The sequence below is a fragment of the Ascaphus truei genome, chromosome 21 (genome assembly GCF_040206685.1).
Source record: "Ascaphus truei isolate aAscTru1 chromosome 21, aAscTru1.hap1, whole genome shotgun sequence".
NCBI classification, from domain to species: Eukaryota; Metazoa; Chordata; class Amphibia; order Anura; family Ascaphidae; genus Ascaphus; species Ascaphus truei.
Window position 1 is genome coordinate 19,617,506 of NC_134503.1, and position 25,665 is coordinate 19,643,170.

The 25,665-nt window shown below is 49.0% G+C and overlaps 1 protein-coding gene across 4 annotated transcripts in view; it reads right to left on the minus strand.

Annotated features, from left to right (window-relative positions):
• Positions 1 to 23,269: 23,269 nt before the first annotated feature.
• Positions 23,270 to 25,665, minus strand: part of TOR4A (torsin family 4 member A) — a 57,336-nt gene continuing 54,940 nt past the window's right edge. For all 4 annotated transcript variants that reach the window (XM_075579264.1, XM_075579266.1, XM_075579265.1 and 1 more), the window contains one exon: positions 23,270 to 25,231. In XM_075579264.1, coding sequence (XP_075435379.1) covers positions 23,908 to 25,173 — 1,266 coding nt within the window. In that variant the 5' untranslated portion in view covers positions 25,174 to 25,231 and the 3' untranslated portion in view covers positions 23,270 to 23,907. The remainder of the gene's footprint in view (positions 25,232 to 25,665) is intronic.

Consider the following 25,665-nt stretch of genomic DNA (forward strand, 5'->3'; position numbering starts at 1 on the left):
TGGCGTTGGATAGCAAAACGTTGTAAAGCGAAACACGTTTTCCCATAGGAACACTGTTTAAATGAAAGGTTCCGTTCCTGAAGGCATTTTTAATGCTAAAATACACAAAATATTTAAGCAGACAATAAGATATGCAGCATACATTTATATAGTGTATATACTGAATTATATATATAATATAACATAATATATAATATAAAAATATAATATATTATACAGTATAATATATATATTATATACACATAAACAACTTTGCAAAGCGTTGTAAAAGCGTTGGATAAGCCGTTTTGGCGTTGTAAAAATGAATATAGGTATGCGTTGCATAGCGTTGGATAAGCCATTCGTTGTAAAACGAGGACTGTCAGTAACATAAAAAATCTACACTCGCATCTTATACTATATTAGTGAAAGCACTGTATGTTTGCCTGCCTGGATGTCCGGTGTCCCTAGGGGAAATCTCATTGGTCCCTTGGGTCGCCCGCCCCCGCACACCTCTCATTGGCCTGAGGCGGAGTGACGGCCCACACACACACACACACACACACACACACACACACACACACACACACACACAACACAGCAGCTCTATACACACACACACACACACACACACACACAACACAGCAGCTCTACACACACACACAACACAGCAGCTCTATACACACACACACACACACACACACACAACACAGCAGCTCTATACACACACACACACAGAGAAAGGGGAGCGGGGGGGGAGAAAGGGGAGCGGGGGGGGGAGAAAGGGGAGCGGGGGGGGAGAAAGGGGAGCGGGGGGGGAGAAAGGGGAGCGGGGGGGGGGAGAAAGGGGAGCGGGGGGGGGAGAAAGGGGAGCGGGGGGGGGAGAAAGGGGAGCGGGGGGGGAGAAAGGGGAGCAGGGGGGGGAGAAAGGGGAGCGGGGGGGGAGAAAGGGGAGCGGGGGGAGAAAGGGGAGCGGGGGGGGGGAGAAAGGGGAGCGGGGGGGGAGAAAGGGGAGCGGGGGGGGAGAAAGGGGAGCGGGGGGGGAGAAAGGGGAGCGGGGGGGGGAGAAAGGGGAGCGGGGGGGGGGGAGAAAGGGGAGCGGGGGGGGGGGGAGAAAGGGGAGCGGGGGGGGAAAGGGGGGGAGAAAGGGGAGCGGGGGGGAGAAAGGGGAGCGGGGGGGGGGGGAGAAAGGGGAGCGGGGGGGAGAAAGGGGAGCGGGGGGGGGGAGAAAGGGGAGCGGGGGGGGGGGAGAAAGGGGAGCGGGGGGGAGAAAGGGGAGCGGGGGGGGGGAGAAAGGGGAGTGAGGGGGGGAAAGGGGAGTGGGGGGGGAAAGGGGAGGGGGGGGGGGGGTGGAGAGCAGTGGGCATATGTGTTGTCATAATTTATGTATGGGCATTTCCCCCCCTCCTCCGTGCGTCCGTTCGGCTGGTGGCCCCCCCCATTCCCCGTGACTCCCCCCCCCGTTCCCTGTGACTCGCGCTCCCCCCCCCCCCGGCGCCCGCTTGGTCCCCCGATGTGCCGTCCTGCTGAGTGAGGCGTGCAGGCGGCTGCAGGAAGCGCCCTGTGTGGGCCTAAGACTCGCGCTCCCCCCCCCCCCGGCGCCCGCTCGATGTGGCGTCTGGCTGAGCGGCGGTAGGAAGCGCCCTGTGTGTGTGGGCCTGAGGCTGAGGCGGGACGCGCAGTGGGCCTGAGGCTGAGGCGGCATGCGCAGTGGGCCTGAGGCTGATGCGGGACGCGCAGTGGGCCTGAGGCTGAGGCGGGACGCACAGTGACTTACCTGAGCGGGTGGTAGCGCCGGGGAGGTAAGGGAGCGGCTGAAGTAGGAGGGCCGCGCTTCCCGTCCGGAGCCAGTGCAGGACGGCGCACGTGAGGGGGGGGGGGCGGACAGAGGGTGTGTGTGTGTGTGTATAGAACTGCTGTGTTGTGTGTGTGTGTATAGAGCTGCTGTGTTGTGTGTGTGTGTGTGTATAGAGCTGCTGTGTTGTGTGTGTGTGTGTGTAGAGCTGCTGTGTTGTGTGTGTGTGTGTGTATAGAGCTGCTGTGTTGTGTGTGTGTGTGTGTGTGTGTGTGTGTGTGTGTGTGTGTGTGTGTGTGTGTGTGTGTGTGTGTGTGTGGGCCGTCACTCCGCCTCAGGCCAATGAGAGGTGTGCGGGGGCGGGCGACCCAAGGGACCAATGAGATTTCCCCTAGGGACACCGGACATCAAGGCAGGCAAACATACAGTGCTTTCACTAATATAGTATAAGATAAAAAAATGTGTCCCGGTTTTTCATTTTCAAAATCTGGTCACCCTACCCACTCCTGAACTCCTTGTCTCTACCAGCATGGCTGAAATCTGTGGTTGCTTTTCCTCATCTAAGATGGAGGAAACCAGGAAGTGGCCACACTTCACCCTGCTCCCACCCTCAACCTGGATAGAGGTTGTAATTGGCTGCACCCGTTCCTGGCCTTTATAAAGAAGCAATTTCCATGCAGCCAGTGCCCAAGCAAAGTGTCCTTGCTTTTGGACCCCATCTGGTATCCTGCTTGTGCTTTGCCTGTCCTGAACATTTGCCGACCCTCTGCCTGTATTTGGACTCCATTTGCCTCTCTCCTGCCCTGATCTTGGCACCGTCACCCCAACTATGCTGCAGTACCCGGCCCTAACCCTGGCTTGTGACCCAGTTATTCTCTTCTATCAGGACTGCCTCAGCCCTGTGGGTTGGCCTCCTGGTTAGAGATGAGCATTGTCACATGTACATGCTTACTTTTGGCATATCTATCCAAATTCCGAGCTCATGTGTGGTTAGGTACTGTATTATTCACCTCCACTCTTCTAACGATAGCATGAAGCTGGGCTGAGAATAATGCCCAAGGCTCATTCTAGTTTTGGCTCTGTCATATGGCAGGAGGATTTATTTACATAACAGTAATACAGTGAGATCCTGACATTTCTATCACTGCTCAAGGATCTTCATAAAGCTTTAACGTACTGACACAACAGTAATAGCTGTAGACTGCCTCATGTGTCACATTTTCACTGCAGTTCAATCAGGCAACATTTTATGTGTGGGTTTTTTTTCTAAAAGAAATTGGCAAAAACACCAAACTACCGGAAACAAGTATAAAAGGGGAAGGTGCAGGTCAGATGACCCTATATAGATGGCAATTTTCATAAAATTCTAGAAAAATTGGCAAAATGAACGGTTTATTCGTGTATTGTATTGTATGTATTGTATGTCTTTATTTATATAGCGCCATTAATGTACATAGCGCTTCACAGTAGTAATACATGTGGTAATCCAATAAATAACAGATAATATAAATAACAGATCATGGGAATAAGTGCTTTAGACATTAAGGAAGAGGAGTCCCTGCTCCGAGGAGCTTACAGTCTAATTGGTAGGTAGGGAGAACGTACAGAGACAGTAGGAGGGAGTTCTGGTAAGTGCATCTGCAGGGGGCCAAGCTTTATGTGCCATGTGTTCAGAATAGCCACAGTCCTATTCATATGCTTCTTTAAGCAAGTGTGTCTTAAGGTGGGTCTTAAAGGTGGATAGAGAGGGTGCTAGTCGGGTACTGAGGGGAAGGGCATTCCAGAGGTGAGGGGCAGTCAATGAAAAAGGTTTAAGGCGGGAGAGGGCTTTAGATACAAAGGGGGTAGAAAGAAGACATCCTTGAGAAGAACACAAGAGTCTGGATGGTGCATAACGAGAAATTAGGGCTGAGATGTAAGGAGGGGCAGAAGAGTGTAAAGCTTTAAAAGTGAGGAGAAGAATGGAGTGTGAGATGCGGGATTTGATCGGAAGCCAGGAGAGGGATTTCATGAGGGGAGATGCTGAGACAGATCTAGGAAAGAGTAGAGTGATTCTGGCAGCAGCGTTAAGGATAGATTGTAGGGGAGACAGGTGAGAGGCAGGAAGGCCGGACAGCAGGAGGTTACAGTAATCAAGACGGGAGAGAATGAGGGCCTGAGTCAGAGTTTTAGCAGTCGAGCAACAGAGGAAAGGGCGTATCTTTGTTATATTGCGGAGGAAAAAGCGACAGGTTTTAGAAATGTTTTGAATGTGAGGGGCAAATGTGAGAGAGGAGTCGAGTGTGACCCCAAGGCAGCGTGCTTGGGCTACTGGGTGAATGATCGTAGTTCCAACAGTAATGTGGAAGGAGGTAGTAGGGCCAGGTTTGGGAGGAAGTATGAGGAGCTCTGTTTTAGCCATGTTGAGTTTAAGGCGGCGGAGGGCCATCCAGGATGATATAGCAGAGAGACATTCAGAAACTTTGGTTTGTACAGTAGGTGTAAGGTCGGGTGTTGAGAAATATATTTGTGTGTCGTCAGCATAGAGGTGATAATTAAACCCAAAAGATGTTATTAGGTCACCTAGAGAGAGTGTATACAGAGAAAAGAGAAGAGGTCCCAGGACAGAGCCCTGGGGTACCCCCACAGAGAGATCAATAGAGGAGGAGGAGGTATTAGCAGAAGAGACACTGAAAGTACGATGGGAGAGGTAGGATGAGATCCAGGATAGAGCTTTGTTCCGAATGCCAAGAGTATGGAGAATGTGAAGGAGAAGAGGGTGGTCCACGGTGTCAAATGCTGCAGAGAGGTCGAGTAATATGAGCAGAGTGTAATGACCTCTGTCTTTGGCAGCATGGAGGTCGTCAGTTATTTTAGTGAGGGCTGTTTCCGTGGAGTGAGCAGTACGGAAGCCAGATTGTAGAGGGTCTAGGAGAGAATAGGTGTTGAGAAAATGGAGCAAGCGAGCGAATACAAGACGTTCAAGGAGTTTAGAGGCAAAAGGCAGGAGGGAGACAGGCCGATAGTTAGAAGGACAGGTAGGGTCAAGCTTGCTGTTTTTGAGTAATGGTATGACTGTTGCATGTTTGAAGGAGGATGGAAAGGTTCCAGAGCAGAGGGAGGAGTTAAAAATGTGCGTGAGCGTAGGGATTATAGTAGGAGCAAGAGGTTTTAGGAGATGGGAGGGAATGGGGTCAAGAGGGCAAGTGGTAGAGGGAGAAGAGGCGATCAACAGCGACACATCCTCCTCTGAGACAGTGGGAAAAGAGTCAAGGAAGGCAGGAGGAGAGTTAGGAAGAGGTGTAGGATGGGAGGAAGAAACAGAGGGGATGTTCTAACGTATGGATTCCACCTTTTCCTTAAAATAGTCAGCAAAGTCCTGAGCGGAGATGGAGGAAGGAGAGGCAGCGGAGGGTGGTTTGAGTAGAGTATCAAAGACAGAGAACAGTCGGCGTGGGTTAGACTTGTGCATGTTGATTAGTGAAGAAAAGTAGGCTTGTTTAGCTTGCGAGAGGGCAGAGTTGAAACAGGATAGCATAAATTTGTAGTGAAGGAAGTCTGCGAGAGTATGAGATTTCCTCCAGAGGCGTTCAGAGGAACGAGTGGAGGAACGCAGCATGCGCGTGTGGGAATTTAACCAGGGTCTAGGGTTAAAAGGGCGAGTGCGGCAGAGAGAAAGCGGGGCATGTAGATCAAGAGAGGAGGACAAGGCAGAGTTGTAGTTCCTGACCAGTTTGTCAGGGTCTGTAGCAGATCTGAGAGAGGAGAGGGAGGAGTGTAACGTGGACTCAAAGTCAGGTAAGTGAATAGAGCGCAGGTTTCTGCAGAACCGGGGTGTAGATGGAGGTGGAGAAGTTGAGAAGCGAGATAGAGAGAATGAGATGAGGTGATGGTCAGAGAGAGGAAAAGGGGAAATGGAGAAATCAGAGAGAGAGAAGTTTTTAGTGAAAACCAGGTCTAAGTAGTGGCCATCCTTGTGGGTGCTGGCTGCAGTCCACTGTTGAAGGCCAAAAGAAGAGGTTAGAGAAAGAAAGCGGGAAGCCCAAGGGAGAGAGGGGTCATCAATGTGGCAATTGAAGTCCCCAAGGAGAAGAACAGGGGAGTCTGAGGAGAGGAAGAAAGAGAGCCAGGATTCAAAGTGAGAGAGAAAGGCAGAAGGGGGACGAGTAGAGGTAGGTGGGCGATACATGACCGCCACATGAACAGGGAGAGGAGAGAAGATCTGGACAGTGTGAACCTCAAAGGAGGGAAAGGCAAGAGAGGGGGGAATAGGAATAGTTCGGTAACGGCAGAGAGAGGAGAGCAGGAGCCCCACACCTCCACCCCTGCCATCAAGGCGCGGAGTGTGGGAGAAGGAAAGGCCACCATAAGAGAGGGCAGCTTCCAGAGCAGAGTCAGACTGAGTGAGCCAGGTCTCAGTTATAGCAAAGAGAAGCAGGGAGTGAGAGAGAAAGAAGTCATGCACAGAGAGAAACTTGTTAGAGAGGGAGCGAGCATTCCAAAGGGCACAGGAGAAAGGGAGAGAGGAGGGAGGGTGGCAGGGGATGGGTATGAGGTTGGAGGGGTTAACACCAGGAGAAGTAGAGGTTGCAATTGGCAGGCGAGGACGAGAGCAAGTAGAAATAAGGCAGGGACCAGGATTGGGAGAGATATCCCCAGAAGCAAGGAGGAGAAGCATGGATAGAAAGAGGATGTGTGAGGATGATTTGTAGGGGTGTGTTTTAGTGCAGGAGGTATAGCTGTGTGGTGACAGAGGACGCAGGTAAGAAAGGAGTTCATGTGAACTGAGAAGTGGGGAAGAAAGGAGAGATGGAGATATATGAATAGAGTTAGAGACATAAGGAGACTGGTGGAAGGAAGTGCATAATTTGTAAATAAGTGCGGTTGCAGCAAATATAAAAAATAAAGGCGGCATCACAGCAATAGTTAAGTGTTGAGATGTGCAGTCTTAGATAGATGATATCCTCTTTTCCAACGTAGATCAAAAGCAGGAATCAGAAGCAGTAGGTGATGTCCACTTTTCCACTTCTTTTTGAACTTCCTTTTTAAACTTCATATTCTACTTGAAACATATATACTTAAAAGCATGGCTGCTAGCAGCAATGGCTGTTAGGAGTTTACTTATATACTTTTAGAAAGTCACCTGGTTGGCACAACAAACTTAATTAGCACATGTGAGGGTAGTTAAAGCAAATGGTTTTTCTAAGGTGGGTGTTGCCTTGCCTTGCACAAGTGTGAAAGCTGAATTAAATTAAGACAGTAGGGGGATGATTTACAGACAGACAATTGGAATATGTTTTTACCTAAATAGAACTAAATACACAGCATGGGAGGATATCAGGATAGACAGACAATTGGAATATGTTTTTACCTGAGGAGAGAGAAGAGATGAGTGAGTGATTCAATAGTCTTCCTTCCTTTTTAAACTTCATAAATACTTGAAACATATATACTTAAAAGCATATCTGCTTAAAAGCATGGCTGCTAGCCATTCCTGAGCAAGGCAAACATTCGTAATAGGAAACTGTGAACATATTTGTGAAATGTATGCATCTCTTGTCCCTCTCATACTGTATGAAATTCTGCAGCTCTTTCAGTAAATACATGTGGCTCGATCAGGGGGCCCGCCTGGACGGTGCTGGACCCGGCATGAGGTCGGGCCACACTTTCCACGTTCTGGTTGCCAGGGCAGGGCCCTCACGCAGCAGCCAATCACTGCCTCCCATACCTGTTTACCTTGTTGATGTGGGGGACTTGAAGTTAGGCTCACCCGGAAGTCGGGACCCACTTCCGCATCGGCCGGCGTGGCCACTGCTGCAGCATGGGACCAGAGCAGACCTCTCACCGTGCCCCAAGATAAAATAATTGGATTGAGTGTGTGTGGGGGGGGGGGGGGGGGGGGAAGAGGTGGAGGGAGAGAGGAAAGGGGGACATGGAGAAATTGAACGAGTCCCCCCTGCTTCAAGGGCAATGTCATTGGTTTCAGACTCAGTGCCTTTACTCACTGAGCCACTCTTTCAGTAAGTATATATATATATATGTAGCCCTTTTTGTGAACGCCTGAACTAAGGGACTACGGTGCATAAACTTGTGGCTTCAGGAGCTCTGAGCCTCCGCATATTGGGAGCCTTGGGGTATACCTTTATCACTTGTGGTGCAGCGCCTCCACTTACCCAGGATCCCCATTATAGAGATTATACCCTGAGCAAGAACCTAACAACAGCAGTATGCAACAGCAACCTTTTTATATCACACATGAATAACCAATGATATGCAAACTTATCATATAACATTTACATACACACACAACGTGGCTCGGCCACACCTTATTGGGGATAATGTCCTGTACATAGGTGGCTCTGCCACTCTCCTTAGGAGTATGTCTCATAACCAGTAAAGTATGGTACCATATGCATTCTCTCAGGAAACCCAATTAGTTAGTGGGAGGCGGGATCAGCGCCTGGTGACCGGTGTAGGTGCACTTGTAGATAAGGATACCTTCCGGTCACTACGATGACCTTGACACTCCACATGGGTCCTGGCGTTAATCCAGCCTTGCGCCGTCTCTCCCTTCTGCAGCACCGTCAGATGGGAAATCCAAGATGGCGGCCGCAGCTCCGCAGCTCCGCAGATAACCCTCACTAAAGGGGAACGTCCCTGACGACTATGGGCGTCCTTACAAATACAGCACCCTACGATGGCAGGGAAAAGACTCCTGGGGCTGTGGGCATACCCTACCTAAACAGACGGGTCACTGACCCTCTGCTCTCGCACACGAGGTTCCGCCAACCTCCTCCTTCACCTCCCTCGCTGCTCTGCCCCACCGCCCACACGCATCCGGTTCCTGCATACACAGTCTCGCATCCCATTGGTCCTCAGCCTCAGCTGACCTTCTCACAGTCAGAGTTCATAGTTCAAACCCCCTCCAAGTCTCTACTTATGATTACCCTTCGCGCGCTTCCCTCGCGCATGCGCAGCCCAACTGCTACGCAGCAACTTCGCTGGCAAACAGGAACAACATGGCGCTGCCTATGTAACTGACAGCGCGGAACCTTCAATATATATGCACATCCTTACATTCTCCCCCCCTCCAGAATCCAGCGTCCCCGCTGGACTACCTGACCACATATATATATAACTATGTACACAACCCTCTCTTCCTAGATTAGGTTACACATCTCATTAAACAGTACCATCATAGCTTGCATCCTATGCCGAGCCCACTGCTGAGCCTCATAATGGGGTGCCCCAAACTGATCATATGCCATTCGCATGGGAGGTTGACTGTTTCTTTGACTTCGGCGGGGTTGATCCTCCTCTGCTTCCTCTGCAGAGCGCTCAGTCTCAACTGATATTTCCATCTCTACCCTTGAGGGGTGTTCAGCATTAGCACAGTCTCTTTGGGGTGTAAAACATGGACTTTGTGGGTCTAGAGGCTGACTCGCTGGAGTCAAATGATCAATGTTCGGGCCAAAAGGCTCTTTACCCGTGGCTCCTTCGGGAGATGCCTCCACGGCCGGAAGGCCCCTTTGAGAGGTTCCCTCCATTGTATCCTCAGAGGTGGCAATTTTTACAGTCTCTGAGCCACCCTCTGTGTATTCAACTGCTCCATCTAGAGCAGTGGCTGGGGCTTCCAATTCATCCGTCCCTACTTGAGGTATGAGAAGCAGATGATTCCTATGCCACACTTTTACGCGGCCTTCAGAATCCTTGATCCGGTACACAGGAAGACCCGGCATCTGTGACTCCACCTCATACACACCCTCCCGCCACCGGTCTGCCAATTTATGCTTCCCAGGAACACCTAAGTTGCGTAAAAGGACCGCATCTCCGGGGTGAATTTCCTTGTAACGTACTTTGTGGTCATAACGCCTTTTATTCCCCGCATTCAATTGTGCGGTCGTCCGCACAGCCAATTTGTAGGCCAACTGTAAACTGTCCTTTAGTCGCTGAACGTATCGGAAATGCGTCCTATTGGATACCCCATCGGTAGATATCCGTAGGCGCACATCCACCGGTAACCGGGCTTCTCTTCCGAACATCAAGAAATACGGGGTATACCCAGTGGACTCATGTCGGGTACAATTATACGCATGTACCAATGCTTCGACGTGTTTACTCCACTCCGTCTTTTGCGGGCTCGTCAATGTACCCAACATATCCAACAAGGTGCGATTGAACCGTTCGGGCAAGGCATCCCCTTCGGGGTGGTACGGGGTAGTACGCGACTTGGCAATGTTCAGTAGAGTGAGCAACTCCCGTATCAGTGTACTTTCAAAATCCCGGCCCTGATCGGAGTGAAGACGATTTGGTAACCCATAGTGAATGAAATATTTTTCCCATAGTACTCGGGCTACCGTTACGGCCTTCTGGTCTTTCGTAGGGAACGCTTGGGCGTACCTAGTGTAGTGGTCAGTGATCACAAGAACATTACTAACTCCCCGACTGTCGGGTTCGATACAGAGAAAATCCATACACACCAAATCCATGGGACCCGAACTTTTCAAGTGTGCCATAGGAGCCGCCCTGGTAGGCAGTGTCTTCCTTTGTAAACAACGATTACACTTCCTACAATGTTGCTCCACTGACTCCCTCATTCTCGGCCAATAGAACCTATCCTGCAGTAGTCCAAAGGTCTTGTAAATGCCCAGGTGACCATGGTCATCGTGAAGGGCCCGGAGGACTAGTGTTCTCAAACGTTCCGGTAAAAACAACTGACGTCGATCGGGATGGTTATGATAGGAGATCACCCGATATAACAAACAATTGTCCATTTCAAACTTCCCAAACTCATTTAACAGGAGCTTCACCAAGTCTTTGGGGGCCCGCTTCAGTATAGACGGATTATCTTGCTGTACAGCTTGACGGGCTAGCTCCACTATGGGGTCTTGTGTCTGATAATGCACTAGATCCTTCCACGCTATGATATTATCTTCATTGATATTCATCCCGTCTCGACCTTGATAGGCCCGAGGAACAGCCTGCGAATGACATCCCAACGAGTCAACCACCCGTAATTCCGAGAACGCTACATTGTCATCGACTATCGCCGCTACTGAACAGAGAGCACGAATCCCAGGGCCCGGTATCTCCTCCCAGACTTCCTCATCAGGGGTGGATTGCAGGCCAGGTCGACGAGACAGAGCGTCGGCACCTATGTTGGTGGGTCCGGGTTTGTATTTAAGGTTGAACCGGTAATTGGCTAGAGCAGCTAACCAACGATGTCCGGTGGCGTCCAATTTGGCAGACGTATTGATATAGGTCATGGGATTGTTGTCCGTGCGTACTTCGAACGGTACTCCATATAGATAATCGTGCAGCTTGTCCACCACCGCCCATTTTAGCGCCAAAAATTCCAACTTATGGACCGGGTAATTCTGCTCGCTAGGGGTTAAACTTCGGCTCGCGTAGGCCACTGGACGTAGCCCGGTCTCATACTTCTGATGCAAAACCGCTCCTAGCCCGCTGAGGCTAGCATCGACATGTAGGACATAGTCTCGCTCAGGATCCGCGTAGGCCAAGACGGGGGCCTGAGTGAGGCTGGTCTTTAAGTGTTTGAAGGCCTGTTCACATTCTGGAGTCCACGTCTTCCCAAAGGGTGTCTGCGCCGAGCTCCCCTTTCTCCCGGTCTCTCCCGGATACACCTTGAGAAGGTCATTCAGTCTCTTGGCCTTGCTGGAATACCCCTCCACGAACCGCCGATAATAGCCACAAAACCCCAAGAAAGACCGCAGCTCTTGAACATTTTGAGGTCTGGGCCAGTTCACCACCGCCTCGATCTTCCCTGGGTCGGTGGACACCCCATCAGCTGACACAATGTGGCCCACATACGTTACAGAGGCCCGACAGAATTTGCACTTGTCTAGCGACAGTTTTAGGCCCTCCCCCTCAAGCCTATCCAGCACCTTCATCAGTCTCTCGGAATGCTCCTCTAGGGTCCGCCCGAACACGATAATATCGTCCAGGTACACTAAGCACTCTCGCGGGTTAAGGTCTCCAAGGGTTTTTTCCATTAGTCTCTGGAACGTGGCCGGGGCACCGCAGATCCCTTGAGGCATGCGGGTAAACTGGTAAAACCCTAATGGACAGATGAAGGCCGTTTTTTCTTGGTCTTCCTGGCCCATGGGCACTTGATAATACCCGGACCTGAGGTCGAGCACACTGAACCATTTACTCCCGGTCAACGCATTCAGGAGGTCCTCGATTCGGGGCAGTGTATACTGGTCGGGGATAGTACGGTTATTCAGCGTTCTGTAATCCACACATAGACGGACCGTCCCGTTCTTCTTGCGGACTACCACAATGGGTGAGGCGTAAGGGCTCCGAGATTCCTGCACGATGCCAGCCGTTTCCATCTCGTCGATTAATCCCCTCACTTCGTCAACATCCCTGGGGGCAAGCCGGCGGGAGCGCTCCCGAAAGGGGGTGGCGTCGCTCATTCGGATGGTATGGTGGGCACTGCGACTGCACCCCACATCCATATCACCAGTGGAGAACACACCCCTTCGGTCGTGTAGCTCATCCTGCAGCCTCTTCCTCCACTCATCCGGGAGGGGCGAGTCGCCAAAGTCAAATTCCAATGCCGGCGCTATGGTAGTAGGCGAGCTCCTAGCTAGTCCCGTCGAGGCCTTCTCCTCGGAAGTTACCGGGTATATCCTTCCTAACGTCTGCCGCCGGTCAATAGTCATCGGGTACGGGGATATATTCTGCACATACACCCAGGTGCGCTTCGGGATCTTCCCGGGCCATTCCTTGACCGAGGTTAGTACTTTGTAGCCCAAACGTTGTTCGTCCTGGGCCACACTCTCCAAGGTGAAGAGCTGATCCTCCGACCGTCGACGGGGGTAATGGCAAGCGGCGACCATCATTCGTCCTTCCCCCGGGGGAATCTGGGTCAGTCCCCATTCTTGGCTGTAGAGGACGCCATGCTCTTCCTCAGTCGCAATTTTACCGCAGACCTCTTGGAGGGCGGGGCAGGCCGCTAAGGCCAGCAGTGGGGCTTCTCCCGCTTCTTGCAAGAACTGGCGAAACACCGTGCGTACTATGTCAGCGTTGGTCCCCAAGATGATTGGGGCGCTGGGGCGGTCCTGAGGTTCGGGGCACACTAAGGCCTCCACTTCCATGGGGTGATGTTTACCCGTATTCAGCTGGAGAATATCTAGCTGCACCTTTATTACCCCGTCTATGGGGTAATCTTCATGACTCAATCCCCGTAGCCGCAGGGCATCCGCCGATAGCAACGGTAGTTGATGTAGGTGTTGGTCGTAGAAGGGCCGGTATACAATCGTTACTTGGGATCCCGTGTCCAACAATGCGGCGGCGTAGATGCCTTCGATAACTACGCGAATAATGGAGGCGGGGCCGATTCGGGAGCCCTGAGGAGGCGGTAATGCCTGGTCATCCTTCAGGGGTTGGCATGGCATTGAATGCGCCGGTCGGGACGACGTTCTCCGTGAGGTGGGGCAGTGGGCCCGCAAGTGTCCCATCTTTCCACATGCATAACACTGTATTTGGCTGAGGTAAGCCTCGTCTCTCCTGGTGGGGGGGCTCTGCCCGGTCGGGGGACGAGGTCTAGGTGTCACGGGGGTGGGGGCATCCTCGGGGTCAGGGTCCCCAGATTCGGGCGCATCGGTTTTGGGTTCCACTTTCTTGGCCTCCTTACCTCCGAGCTGGGGCTTCTTCCCGGTGGCTAGGTCACGCCCCAGCAGCACCGTCTCGTGCGCTTGAACCCGGTCCATTAAGTCGTGAAACGACAACGCTTGTCCGGGCGTTAGGCAGCTACTGACCCGCACCGACACGGGGTGTAGGGGTAAGAGGCCCTGCAACAGCTGAGTGGTGCGTAGTCCGTTAGCTTCTATCCTTGGTAATACGCCTTTCCTCACCAGATTCCAGAGGTCCAGGTGTAATCGTCTGAGAAAATCGGACACCATTTCTCCTTCTTTCTGGGTTAACGCATGAAATTTGGACATCAACGTGTACGTGTCCACCGGGGCTCCATAGGCCTTGGTCAGGCAGTAGATAAGATCGGCCGCGTCAGCTTCCGGATTGTCATCTCGGTAGTAGTGCACCATGTGGGACGCGGGGGGGCGTAAGCACTCAACTATGCGTTGTCTGCGGACCGCGTCCGTGCAGGTCCATTCAGGCAGTACCTGTTCGGTATGATCCAACCAGTCCTCTATCCCTACTTCCCCTTGAGGCGTGGGTTTCTCGCCGGAGAAGGCTTTTAACTTCCTGTACTGGAGCGACTGGGTGGTGTTGTGGATAGCGGCGGCTATGGCGGGAATAGAGGTGTCTCCTGGTAAGCTGTCCCCGCCTGCAGGGTAAGCGTCCAATCTTGATACGCTAAGGCGGTTGAGGCCAGCCCGCAGGCCGGACGGGGTGGACGAGGAGCCTAGGCTCAGGGTGGCTGGCCAACGAGGGTGTAGGCCACGGTCAGGGGAGTGGTCGGGGCCTCCCGTCGCGGCACCTGCGGTGGGAGCATACTCTCTCCTAGGGGTAGAGGTGGCCAGGGGCTCAGGGGTGTCCGCCTGGACTAGGGGACAGCGCACCCCCGGGGCCTCAGCCAGCAACAGTACACGGGGCAAGGCCTCGGGGCATATGTCCTGTTCAGTGGCGTACAAGACCCGGCGCCAGGTCTGGTCGCGGTCATAGAAGTGGTCTTGTACTTGGGCATTGTCCAGGAGTGGAAGCTTGCGGACCTGCTCGGTCACTGTGCCTAGCGAGATCGTGGCGGGGACATGGCCCAGCGCGAAGACACGGTTCAAGGGAATCCCGTGCCGTTGGGCCCACTTGCGCACCTCGAGCGCCGAGGGCACCGACATGATGTGGGTTGGTTGCACAATAGAGACAACAAAAAAAAATGTGGGGGCACCCCAGGTCTAAGGAATCTCAGCAGCGCCTCCAAATGTAGCCCTTTTTGTGAACGTCTGAACTAAGGGACTACGGTGCATAAACCTGTGGCTTCAGGAGCTCTGAGCCTCCGCATATTGGGAGCCTGGGGGTATACCTTTATCACTTGTGGTGCAGCGCCTCCACTTACCCAGGATCCCCATTATAGAGATTATACCCTGAGCAAGAACCTAACAACAGCAGTATGCAACAGCAACCTTTTTATATCACACATGAATAACCAATGATATGCAAACTTATCATATAACATTTACATACACACACAACGTGGCTCGGCCACACCTTATTGGGGATAATGTCCTGTACATAGGTGGCTCTGCCACTCTCCTTAGGAGTATGTCTCATAACCAGTAAAGTATGGTACCATATGCATTCTCTCAGGAAACCCAATTAGTTAGTGGGAGGCGGGATCAGCGCCTGGTGACCGGTGTAGGTGCACTTGTAGATAAGGATACCTTCCGGTCACTACGATGACCTTGACACTCCACAGGGGTCCTGGCGTTAATCCAGCCTTGCGCCGTCTCTCCCTTCTGCAGCACCGTCAGATGGGAAATCCAAGATGGCGGCCGCAGCTCCGCAGCTCCGCAGATAACCCTCACTAAAGGGGAACGTCCCTGACGACTATGGGCGTCCTTACAAATACAGCACCCTACGATGGCAGGGAAAAGACTCCTGGGGCTGTGGGCATACCCTACCTAAACAGACGGGTCACTGACCCTCTGCTCTCGCACACGAGGTTCCGCCAACCTCCTCCTTCACCTCCCTCGCTGCTCTGCCCCACCGCCCACACGCATCCGGTTCCTGCATACACAGTCTCGCATCCCATTGGTCCTCAGCCTCAGCTGACCTTCTCACAGTCAGAGTTCATAGTTCAAACCCCCTCCAAGTCTCTACTTATGATTACCCTTCGCGCGCTTCCCTCGCGCATGCGCAGCCCAACTGCTACGCAGCAACTTCGCTGGCAAACAGGAACAACATGGCGCTGCCTATGTAACTGACAGCGCGGAACCTTCAATATATATGCACATCCTTACATATATATATTTTTTTTCCCCAGTAAAATAAACCTCAAGGCACATCCAATATGACAAATTATTTAGTTCATTTCCACACGTTTTTCTTCTCATAAATACGGGTCATTAAGTTCAATATTTTAGTCAAACATGTTAAGCTGCATCCAAGTCAAGGTAAAGCTTTTCCGCAGGTACCCACACCGCCAATTCTCTACTGTGTATTTCCTCCAGTGCATAGAGAAAAGCGGAAATAAAACAATGATGGGAAACAATGAGGAAATGGGGAAACCAAACACTGATGTGTGATCACCGGCGCAGTTAAAACTGGTTAAAAAAAAAACATAAGTGCCCTAATAAATGGAAAAAAAAAAATAGAACAAAAAATATGTATCGTTTCCAAGCTTATTGCTGTAGCAAAGGTTATCTCCACCTTTCTCCGGGGGAAAGAAATATCTCACTGCCTACTGCTTTTACAGCAGATGTGTACCTGCACCTGTTCATTAAATAGGAGGGGGACAGGTGAGCTAAAGCTAGGAGGAAGGGCCACATACCTCCCAACAGTTTAAAATTAAGTTATAATCCCCTCAGAACAGGGCATTACTGGCCAATAATGCCCTGGCTGGAAGAGTTGAAGGCCAGAGGTGAAGCCGAGGGACTTTAACCCAGCCAGGGCATCATTGGCCAGTAATGCCCTGTTCTGAGGGGATTATTACTATTGTAGGCTAAATGTAGTTTTTTTTTATAAATAATAGACCCTTTTGTGCAGTTATATTTTTTTTATTAAAATAAAATGGTAAATACATTAAAGCACCTCTATATACACTGCAGGCTGTGGAAGTGAGTAGCAGAGGGTGTGTATGTGGTGGGGGTGTGTCGTGTTTTGGCGGTGAACGTGCGGTCTGGCGTGGTTGTGTTGAGGTGAAGGGGAGGGGTGGTGGCAGGGTAGGCAGGAGTGTGTGTGGGTCGTAGAGGGGCTGCGGTACCGGGAGAGGTCTGGCGTGCGGTCGTGGTCTGCATTGGTGGGTAAGGGGGGGGGGGTGGTAAGACGCGGTGGCCGTCGGTGTGAGGTGGTATCCAGGCCGGTGTTTGTGGGTGAGAGGTGATCATGCGCCTCATGAAGGTTTGAAGTGAGGCCGCGCGGGTTGAAGGGGAGGGGTGTTGGCAGTCATGAGTGTGTGCGGGACGGAGAGGGGCTGCGCTCCCGGGAGGGCGTGCGCTCCTGATGGCGAGAGGTGAGCGTGCGCTGTTGGGTGAGGGTGGGGAGTGTTGCGGGCATGGTGTTGTGTGTGTCAAGTGGTGAAATGGCATATAAGAAGAGTCTGTACCTGTATTCCGCAGTTCTTTTGGTGGTAGCAGGCGGTGAGGGTTTTGTGGGTTGAGAGGTGAGAGCAGTGAGGGTTAGGTGCTGTGAAGCGTCGTCCCAGAGCAGTGAGGGCCTGGAGAGTGTGGCAGTGGTGTAGGTGTGTTGGCCGTAGGCCAATGAGAGGTGTGCGGGGGCAGGCGGGCGGGCCAAGGGAGCCATCTCATTGGCCTGAGGCGGAGTGACAGGCCAAAGGTCCAATGTGATTGCCCCTAGACACAGGTACATACAATGGTTTCAAATATATATATATAGATTGAGTTCAATCTTTTGGCCAAAAAATGCTAAACTGCAACCAAGTCCAGGTTAGACCCTTTTAGCACGTGCAGTGTCAGATTTTCCGTGAGGCCCGAGCCTAAGGCAGTAAAATTAGGGGGCAGCAAAAATTTCCGCCCCCCTAAAATTTTGCCGCACTGTCGGGCCTCTCGGACCTAACGGGAAGGTACTTGCCTGTGTCTGCCGCCTCCTTTCTGCCGCCCTCCTGCTCCTTTGGAATCCCGGCATCAAATGACACTGCGGATGACCCCACCGAAACATCCCTCGGCATCTAGTTGCCATGGCAATATTAAATTATGTCATGACGTCACGTTTCATTGGCAACGTGCTGCCATTCGACGTCGGTGGCGTCATTTGACGCCGGGATTCCAAAGGAGCAAGAGGGCTGCACCAAGGAGGCAGTGGACACAGGCAAGTGCCTAGGTGCGCCAGATTTGGAAATCCGCCGCTGAGCATGTGATGGCCTAACATGTTTTGGTCAAAAGATTAAACTAAATGGGATATAGCACAGTAGTGATCTACAGTTACACAGGTGTTAACATCAATTATTTTTTTTTTTTAAGATGGCACAGAGTTTTAGTAGATTATTTATCTACTCAAAAAATATTTTAATTATATGTATAAAATATATACTTGTCACTCAGATGACTTATGGCCCAACCATCAGGATTTACAGGGTTAAGGAATCAAAGCAGACAAAATAAAAAAGGTTTTGGTGCAAATACCAGTTAAAAATGACTAATGGTATAAATGTAACAGTGTTTCCCCCACTGTCTGGGAGATTCTGCCATTACTGTACGTGTGGTGCATGATACCTGCTGGTAACAGGAGGGCCGAGTCGTCCGCCGGTGGTAGTGGGGACACAGGACTAGGCTTCTGGGGTTCATACCCTACGTATTCATTTGCAGTGCAGAGCCACCATCTGCCGTAGGCTCCAGGGAACTGAAGATGATCTCCCACGGTAGAACCAATTACCTTTCCCCCCCAGTAAGATCACACACCAGGCCTGAGGTATAATAACAGGAATGGTTTATTGTCTTCCTCTTTGTGTAACACAGTAACAAGGCAGAGTTCTGCCCGATGCAGTCTTTCAGCTACGACTGAAGGATGGTCCTTGGACCTTTACTACAGGCCAAGAGCACCCGCAGCAGTCCCAGTTGTTTCCTGCCCCTATAGCAGAGGCAGAGGTATGGTACACACTCACTCTCCCCCAATATGTGGCTCTTGGTTGTGTGACCTGCCCTTCTCAAGTACAGCTAGGAGGAGATCACCAGGTCTGTCTCCTGATTGGTCATGCCCAGGCCTGATGTCACTGGCTCCTGCTTTCACTCAAGTGCAGCTCCACAGAGGGGGAAGACCCATATCAACTACTGGCAGCCTGATTGTACCAGGGCTTACTGCCAGGAGGTAAGAAGCAGACTAGTAGCCACAGATGGCATGGCTACATAAATAAATACATAAACGTTTATTAACCCCATGGGTGCCCTTTGGTTGTAGTTACTACGTCATGGGTATGGCACTCCACGGTCCCATGGTGTAACAGCTACGTCATAATAACCCTGCTAGTCTTTCTAGGGGAGTTCACATTCTGAACTTCGAAGCCGATCTGACACTTAGTGGAACAGGAGGAGCACGAATCCTCCCCTTTCATGATTAGTGATGGAGCTGTAATGTGACCGTGAGGGCCACAGGGTCGTGGCCCTCAAAGAGTTCAGTGGCGGGTGGGTGGTGCTTAGGAACTTCTTCCCGACTTCTTGCCGCACTAAAAATTCAAAAGCTAGAAAAAAAAAGGGATAGAAGACAAAATGAAATGCACAAATGGGGCATTAAAGCTGTGCTCATCGTAAGCGTGAAATCCAGCTTGGAGCAATGTGCGGGCCTGGTTCTCGATTGGGGCCTCCATTCTCTGAGCCGTCCCACATGACTTCCGAGAGTAGGAACCGCTCCCCAAGTGTTTGCGCACCCGAGTCGTCTTTGTATGACGTAACCAGCTAACATTTTGTGAGGGCTGTCCCCACTTCCTCGGGGGTCATCATAAACGCATACAAAAAGACTCCTCCAATTAGTAGTTATATTCGATTATTAACCCCTTCTGCTCTGAATAAAAATACACCTATGTTGAAATCTCCTTATCAGCATGTATGTATGAGAAAAGGAGTGCTTAAATATGCTATGAATACATGTATACTATTATAAATGCACAGTTAAGTAGCATCATGTTTGGATATTGCATCAAACAAACTAAAAATAGTATTAGGTGAAGAATATCCAAAATATTAGAATAAGGAAAACTAAAAAAATAAAGTAACTAGAAATGTGTTGACAAAATATAAACTATTACAACCGTTGAACACGATTGGTTGCAGTCGGCCGGGGTCCCTCTCACTCTATCGGCAGCGTTGCCTCGCCATCTGTAAAACTGGGGAAGGATAAGCACAGGCAGCCCATTTAGGGTACGTTATTGGGTGCACTAGAGGTCTGTATAGTGACAAAGGCTTCAGCAGGGGATCATATATTCTACAGATGTTGTGTATTCTAGTGGTGTCTTTGGTTCCGCAGCCGGTCATTCCATGCAGATATTTCCACTGCCATGCTGATCACTCAGATGTTTATTGATGGACAGATGAAGCCCACGTTATTGCTGCCCCTGGCATGTTATTAGGGTATATTCTGTTACATGTTGGCTTTATCACTGCCATTTAATCTTATAGAAACGCTTTATGCTTCATTAAAAAAAAAATACCCCTCGTGAGCACACTCCCGTCTCAGATAGGTCTGCAAACCTGCCTCTCCCCATCATCTCTTAATGCTCCCACTGCAGCCACGGATCCCTCGCTGCAGTGGGAGCACTATACGCCAAAAGAGAATGGGGAATAGCAGGGTTGAAGACCATGTCCGAAACGGGAATGGTGTATATATATATATATATTTGCTGTGCGGGGGTGGAGGGTTTTCGTCACTTTTTTACTCACCATTAACATGTAGAGTTTGCTGTAAAACACAGCTTGCTCTATTTGTATTGATCGTCCTTCAAGCAGAAGAAGTGTTCAAACCTGGACTGCTGGTAAGTTTTACTCGGGAAAAGAAGTATATTTAAAAAGAAGCACAGGTTTAATAACGAAAGAAATACCAACGCACTGGCCCATGTGTTATTAAAAGATTTTTTTTATTTTTTTTAAAGATGAATGATGTGGAAAGAAAGCAGCGTTCATGTCTACCTGCGCCCTCGTTATCGTCTCCCCTCGCCTCAGATACAGTTTATTTTTGGTTTCCCGCATGGATGATTGTCGGATTGATAACGTGCCAGACACCATCTTTATTCCCTTGGCTTCCTGTTGGAGGAGTTGGTGAAATCACGCAGCAATTAGGGGGAAGGAGGCCAAGCTTAGTGGTGATATCGCTGCTTTTGAAGTGGGCAAACCTGTTTTGAAACCCAGTGTCAGCTACTTGTGCCCTTGGCAAGTCACTTTATTTCCCAGAGTCTCTGCCCGCAAATTATACTTCTGTACAGTATAAGCTCTTCGGGACCGGGACGTCATGCACACCGTAAAGTGTGTCTCACGGCATACCTCAAAACCTCTCCACCGCAACCCTCACTAACCCTGGTGTTCCACACAATAAATTGGATTGAGTGTGTGTGGGGGGGGGGGGGGGGGGGGGGAGATGCAGCAGCCGTTATTGAAACAAATCACGGCGCCGTTTTCGTGTGCGCTGCTGTACTCCACGCGGCATTAACGTGGCCAATCGCCCTAGGCACACGTGTTTACCGTGGTTACTTTGTTTCAATTTCATGGATTGTGTGCAATTAAATGCAATGAAATGAATTGGAATGTGTACAGTACTGTGCTACTGTGTCAATTTCAGGTGTTTAAAAACCAGAACGCTAAAATGCCATTTTCTGCACTCGCGTTTTAAGGCGGTACGGTTGGATGAAATCCCACGCCATGACATGGGTATTCCGAGGTATACACCGCGTGATTCGTTAAAATAATGGCCGCTGCATTTGTACTCACGCTTTAGATCACGATCTTAATGCAGACATAACACCGTGGAAGTATAGCCTGGGTCAGTCCGCAGACTCCGCGAGCTTCAGCTCCACTGCTGTCCGGTAGGGATTTTAGAAAAACAAAGCACAATCAATAATAGATACGAAACCTTGGCAAAGTCCCATACCTGGGACGAAACGCGTCAGTTATCTGCCATGTGTATGACCGTTTTTGCACATTACATTTTCAAATCTATTATTGATTGCGCTTGGTTTTTCTAAAATCCCTACCGGACAGCAGTGACCCGGCTTTGCAGGAGTTTCTTCTAGTCAATGGGGTTGTCTGCGCATGAAATCTGAAAGTTAACACAAAGCAGTGGTAAAACAAGAAGGCGTAGCAGCCGTCAGCATAACTTAAGCAGGGAATTTGGGAAAGAGACAGCTGATATGCCGCCAAAGAAGAAATATGCACCAACATGTAAACTAATGAGTCCCTTTCTCTAACACACAAGTAGAACAGCATACGATTCTGATTGAATGGAAATGTTAGTAGGTACGTTTAGCAATGTGTTAATAGTTCATTTATTTAGTCTGACTTTCTGGCATTTAACGCCTCCATCTCAAAGCATCGGACTCTATATTATTCCAAAAAGCTGGAAAATGTTTCATTTGTTCTAAAGTTTTTGCTAGGATGATAGCTATATACTGTATAATATTTAAAAATAAAAAAAAAGTGGTATAAAGATGCAATCCCCGTAGTAACTGGCTTCCTTAAACATGTGTAACCATGCTTAATGCAAATATTTTGCTGCATTTGTTTATTTGGAAATTAAATACAAATTCCTTTCCTTCAGGGGATATCTGAATGGGGAGGTTCTTGTCAATCAAGACAATCAATGTCTTTACCGATAACCCACCCGGCCCTTATCAGAGCCGGTAAAGATGATGGGAAAATTGGGGGCTTTGCTTTGTAAACTCTTGTTGAATACACAGTGACTTCAGACAAAAGGGAGAAGCCCGAGGAAATGAAACCCTTCCCAGGTCGCAGCTCTACAAACTGGCTGTAAAAATCATTTTTAGACTAAAAGGTAAAAAGTGCATCCATTAGCGAACCAGTTAATGGTGCAGTTCCCCCTGCGGGTGTTTTTTCTGTCCCATTTTTGAGGGGGAGCAGGGGAACCCCCAGAGCTGAAACACTTTTAGCTCGAGGAACCTCCTGGTTCCCGAGATACTTACGGCTAAGTTAGCGCCGGTACATCATCTGCAGGGGAAACAAAATGGACGATTAATTCTCCCGCGTGATGCGGGCCAATAGGATAGGCCTATTGGCCAGCGTGATGCAGGGGATTTAAATAACCAGGAAGTACCGGCGGAACCTTTCCCAGTATGTATCTCGGGGAGTCCCCACAGCTGAAATGAATGGGGTCGTGCTCTGTGAAACCCCTGCTTCTAATGTGGACTTGTAGTTTAATTGTAATTCAAAAGCTGTTTGGAACTGTACAAAACATCTGAGAATGCTCTCACAATTTGTATTTTACCTCTTTCCCTCGAAGGAACCCCCCTCCCCCCACCCACCCCGCCTCTACTATAAATGTTTAATTTTGAAGATTTTTTTTTTGTATGGGATTTTGTAAAATGTATATCTACTGATTATTTTTTTTTAATCTCATCCCTTGTTTTGTATGCACATTTAATCAATGTATATAGTTTAGATTTCTCATCATTATGATCAGATCGTTCAGAGTTAGCACTATTTTACATATATATTTTTACTGGTAACACTGCCTTCACTTTTCATCAATAAATTGGTGAAAGATGAATACAGCCAAACTGGAGACGATTCTGTTGCTATTTAGTGTTAATGATTTAACAAAAAGGAGATTGGAGATGTTATCAGGTTTTAACCCTGCTACGTGTTCCCAGCGAACCGTCAACGTGACAGCATGAAAAATAAAATACACAGAACAACTTGATAAGTCATCTGATCTTTATTCATTTAATTTAAATTAACATCTCTCAGGGATATTTTATTTTCCGAACCATGTGGAAAATGAGCATTGACACTGGGCTTTGCCTACAACATCTCTGGTCATACAATTAATGTCTACTCCTGGTTCCTGGTCTAGTGATCGCGAACCTGTTGAATGATGTGTGGTGGAAGTTAAGCTTGCATTGAGTTGGAGTGCCGGAGGGTTTTATTAGTCTTGTATTCTAGTGGGATAAATACTTCTGCATTTTTTCTGGTTAGTGATGTGACATGATGAAGTACAATGCAAACCAAATTTTTTCACTGATGTGGTTTTACACCCTCCTCTCTCACCGTTACCAACAGTACTCAGCTCCCTTTACTTAACCTCTCTCTCTCTGTCTGAATAAGAAGGACAGTGAGCAGAATCTGCAGGACAGCCACAGGGTTATCACTGATTTAGTTTGATAAGCTGGAATATTTAACATCAACACACATTTTAATACACGACAAATTCTTTGGAGCTATTTCGTAAGACTTAAGTGCTTTGCTGTATTCAACCACTCCCTACCAGCGGGGGCAACAGTGTGCTGCTGGCCACTCTAGCATCAAAGGGTTTAAGTCACAAAGCACTTAAATCAGAGTTCACATGTATGTATGTAGAAGGTTGACTTTGGCTACAACCTGTTTGCAGCCTGTTATGGAGTACTGTTTGTCCTCCTTAATGTAATAGTTTAGCTGGCCCGCTAGGTTTTCTATGTTGCTATTGTCTGGATAAAAGCCTTCCCTAAGTAGCTCATCTAAGAAACAGTTTACAATATGGCTCTTTTCCAACAGGGTAAAAGGGACAATTTCAGCAACATCCCAAATTGAATGATGCTGCCTCAGGGAAGAGAGTACTATGTTGTGAAGCTCCTGCTGCACATTTAAGACATCACTGGAAGCATTCTGCAGAACGAATTTTGTAATCTCGTTGCCTCCCAAATTGCTGATCAGGATATAAACAGCATTGAGATACTCATTGCTTTGGTTCATTTCAAAGTACCCTTTTAACACATCCAAAAGAACTGGAGACATGAGCTCCATCTCATCCAATACAAACACTGGAATCTTCTCTTCTGTTTCTGCTCTCGTTACTGTATCAGATATCAGACCAGATAGTTCATTCTGGCAAGTTTCAATTTTGCTGTCTTCTGGGCAGTTATGCATCACGTAATATTGAAGCACAAAATCATTGTCCATGACTGAACGGAAGTGCTTGGCCAATAGCCGACCCATGTGGCTCTTCCCAACTCCACTAGGACCATTTAAGGAGATGACCAGGGGCTTGTTATGGTAATGAGTGGCCAGATAGTCCTTGAAAAGGTTAATTATTCTTTCAATGGCCAGTTTCTGCCCAAATACTTCACGCTGCATGGTTTTCTCAAGCCCTTCCAAGTCATATTTTTGGAGGTTATCATCCAAATTCTCAATAGCGTTTAGGATTTGAAAGCAAATTATTCCTATAAGCAATAAAAGGCAACGTTTGGCTTTACTCTTGTGCTCAATTGGAAGGTATTTTTTTCCATTCCCTGGATATAGCACAGGCCTGGACGACCTGCGTTTCTTCTTGCGTCTCTGATTACGTAACTCAACTTGTTCCAAGGTGGGAGAGTCAAAAGTAAAAAAAGGAGGCTTCTTACAACTTGTGGAGTTAAATAGTGATGATTTGTCGTTGGAGAGCTGCCGATGGGGAAGACCGAGTTGTCCACTTTCCAAGGAATTTTCACCAGTCAATCCCAGCTGAAGACGACTTTTCTTCAATGTGCGCATCTTTCGGCGCATTCGGATGACCGCACGTAGTGGCGAGGAGACAAATGAGATCCTATGTTCTGGAATAGGGGCCTCATAGCAAGAATTAGTCTCATCCATGTTTTAAATGTTTCCGAAACCATTCAGGATTTTTTCAGAGACAAAAAAGAAGATTTCTCTAGAAAATAAAAACAAAGACAGTCATTCATTTTTTTTTATGGTCAGAAAATAAATAGAGCATTTTATAGAATATTTTCTGTTCTTATCTTTACTACTACATGATAAAGTGCATGTCTTTTCAGCCTAATATGTCAACAAATGTCCTTTTTTAACACTTGCATCCTTCTTCAAACCATCTGCTTCTAGTGCCTATGCTGTGGTTACCGATTGGTTAGACCAGTGTTTTTCAACTGGTGGTTGATGGAAATCCTTGGGTTCCACAGGCATCCTTAAAGGGTTCTGTGTAATTTTCAGGTAATTGCAAATTTGGACCAAATACAGAAGAATTTACAATGCATCTCATCTCAGATGCGCTATTAGAGAGGGTTGGGGTTCTGTAGAATGTCACAATTATTTTGTTCCTTAATCAACAAAAAAGGTTGAACACCATGG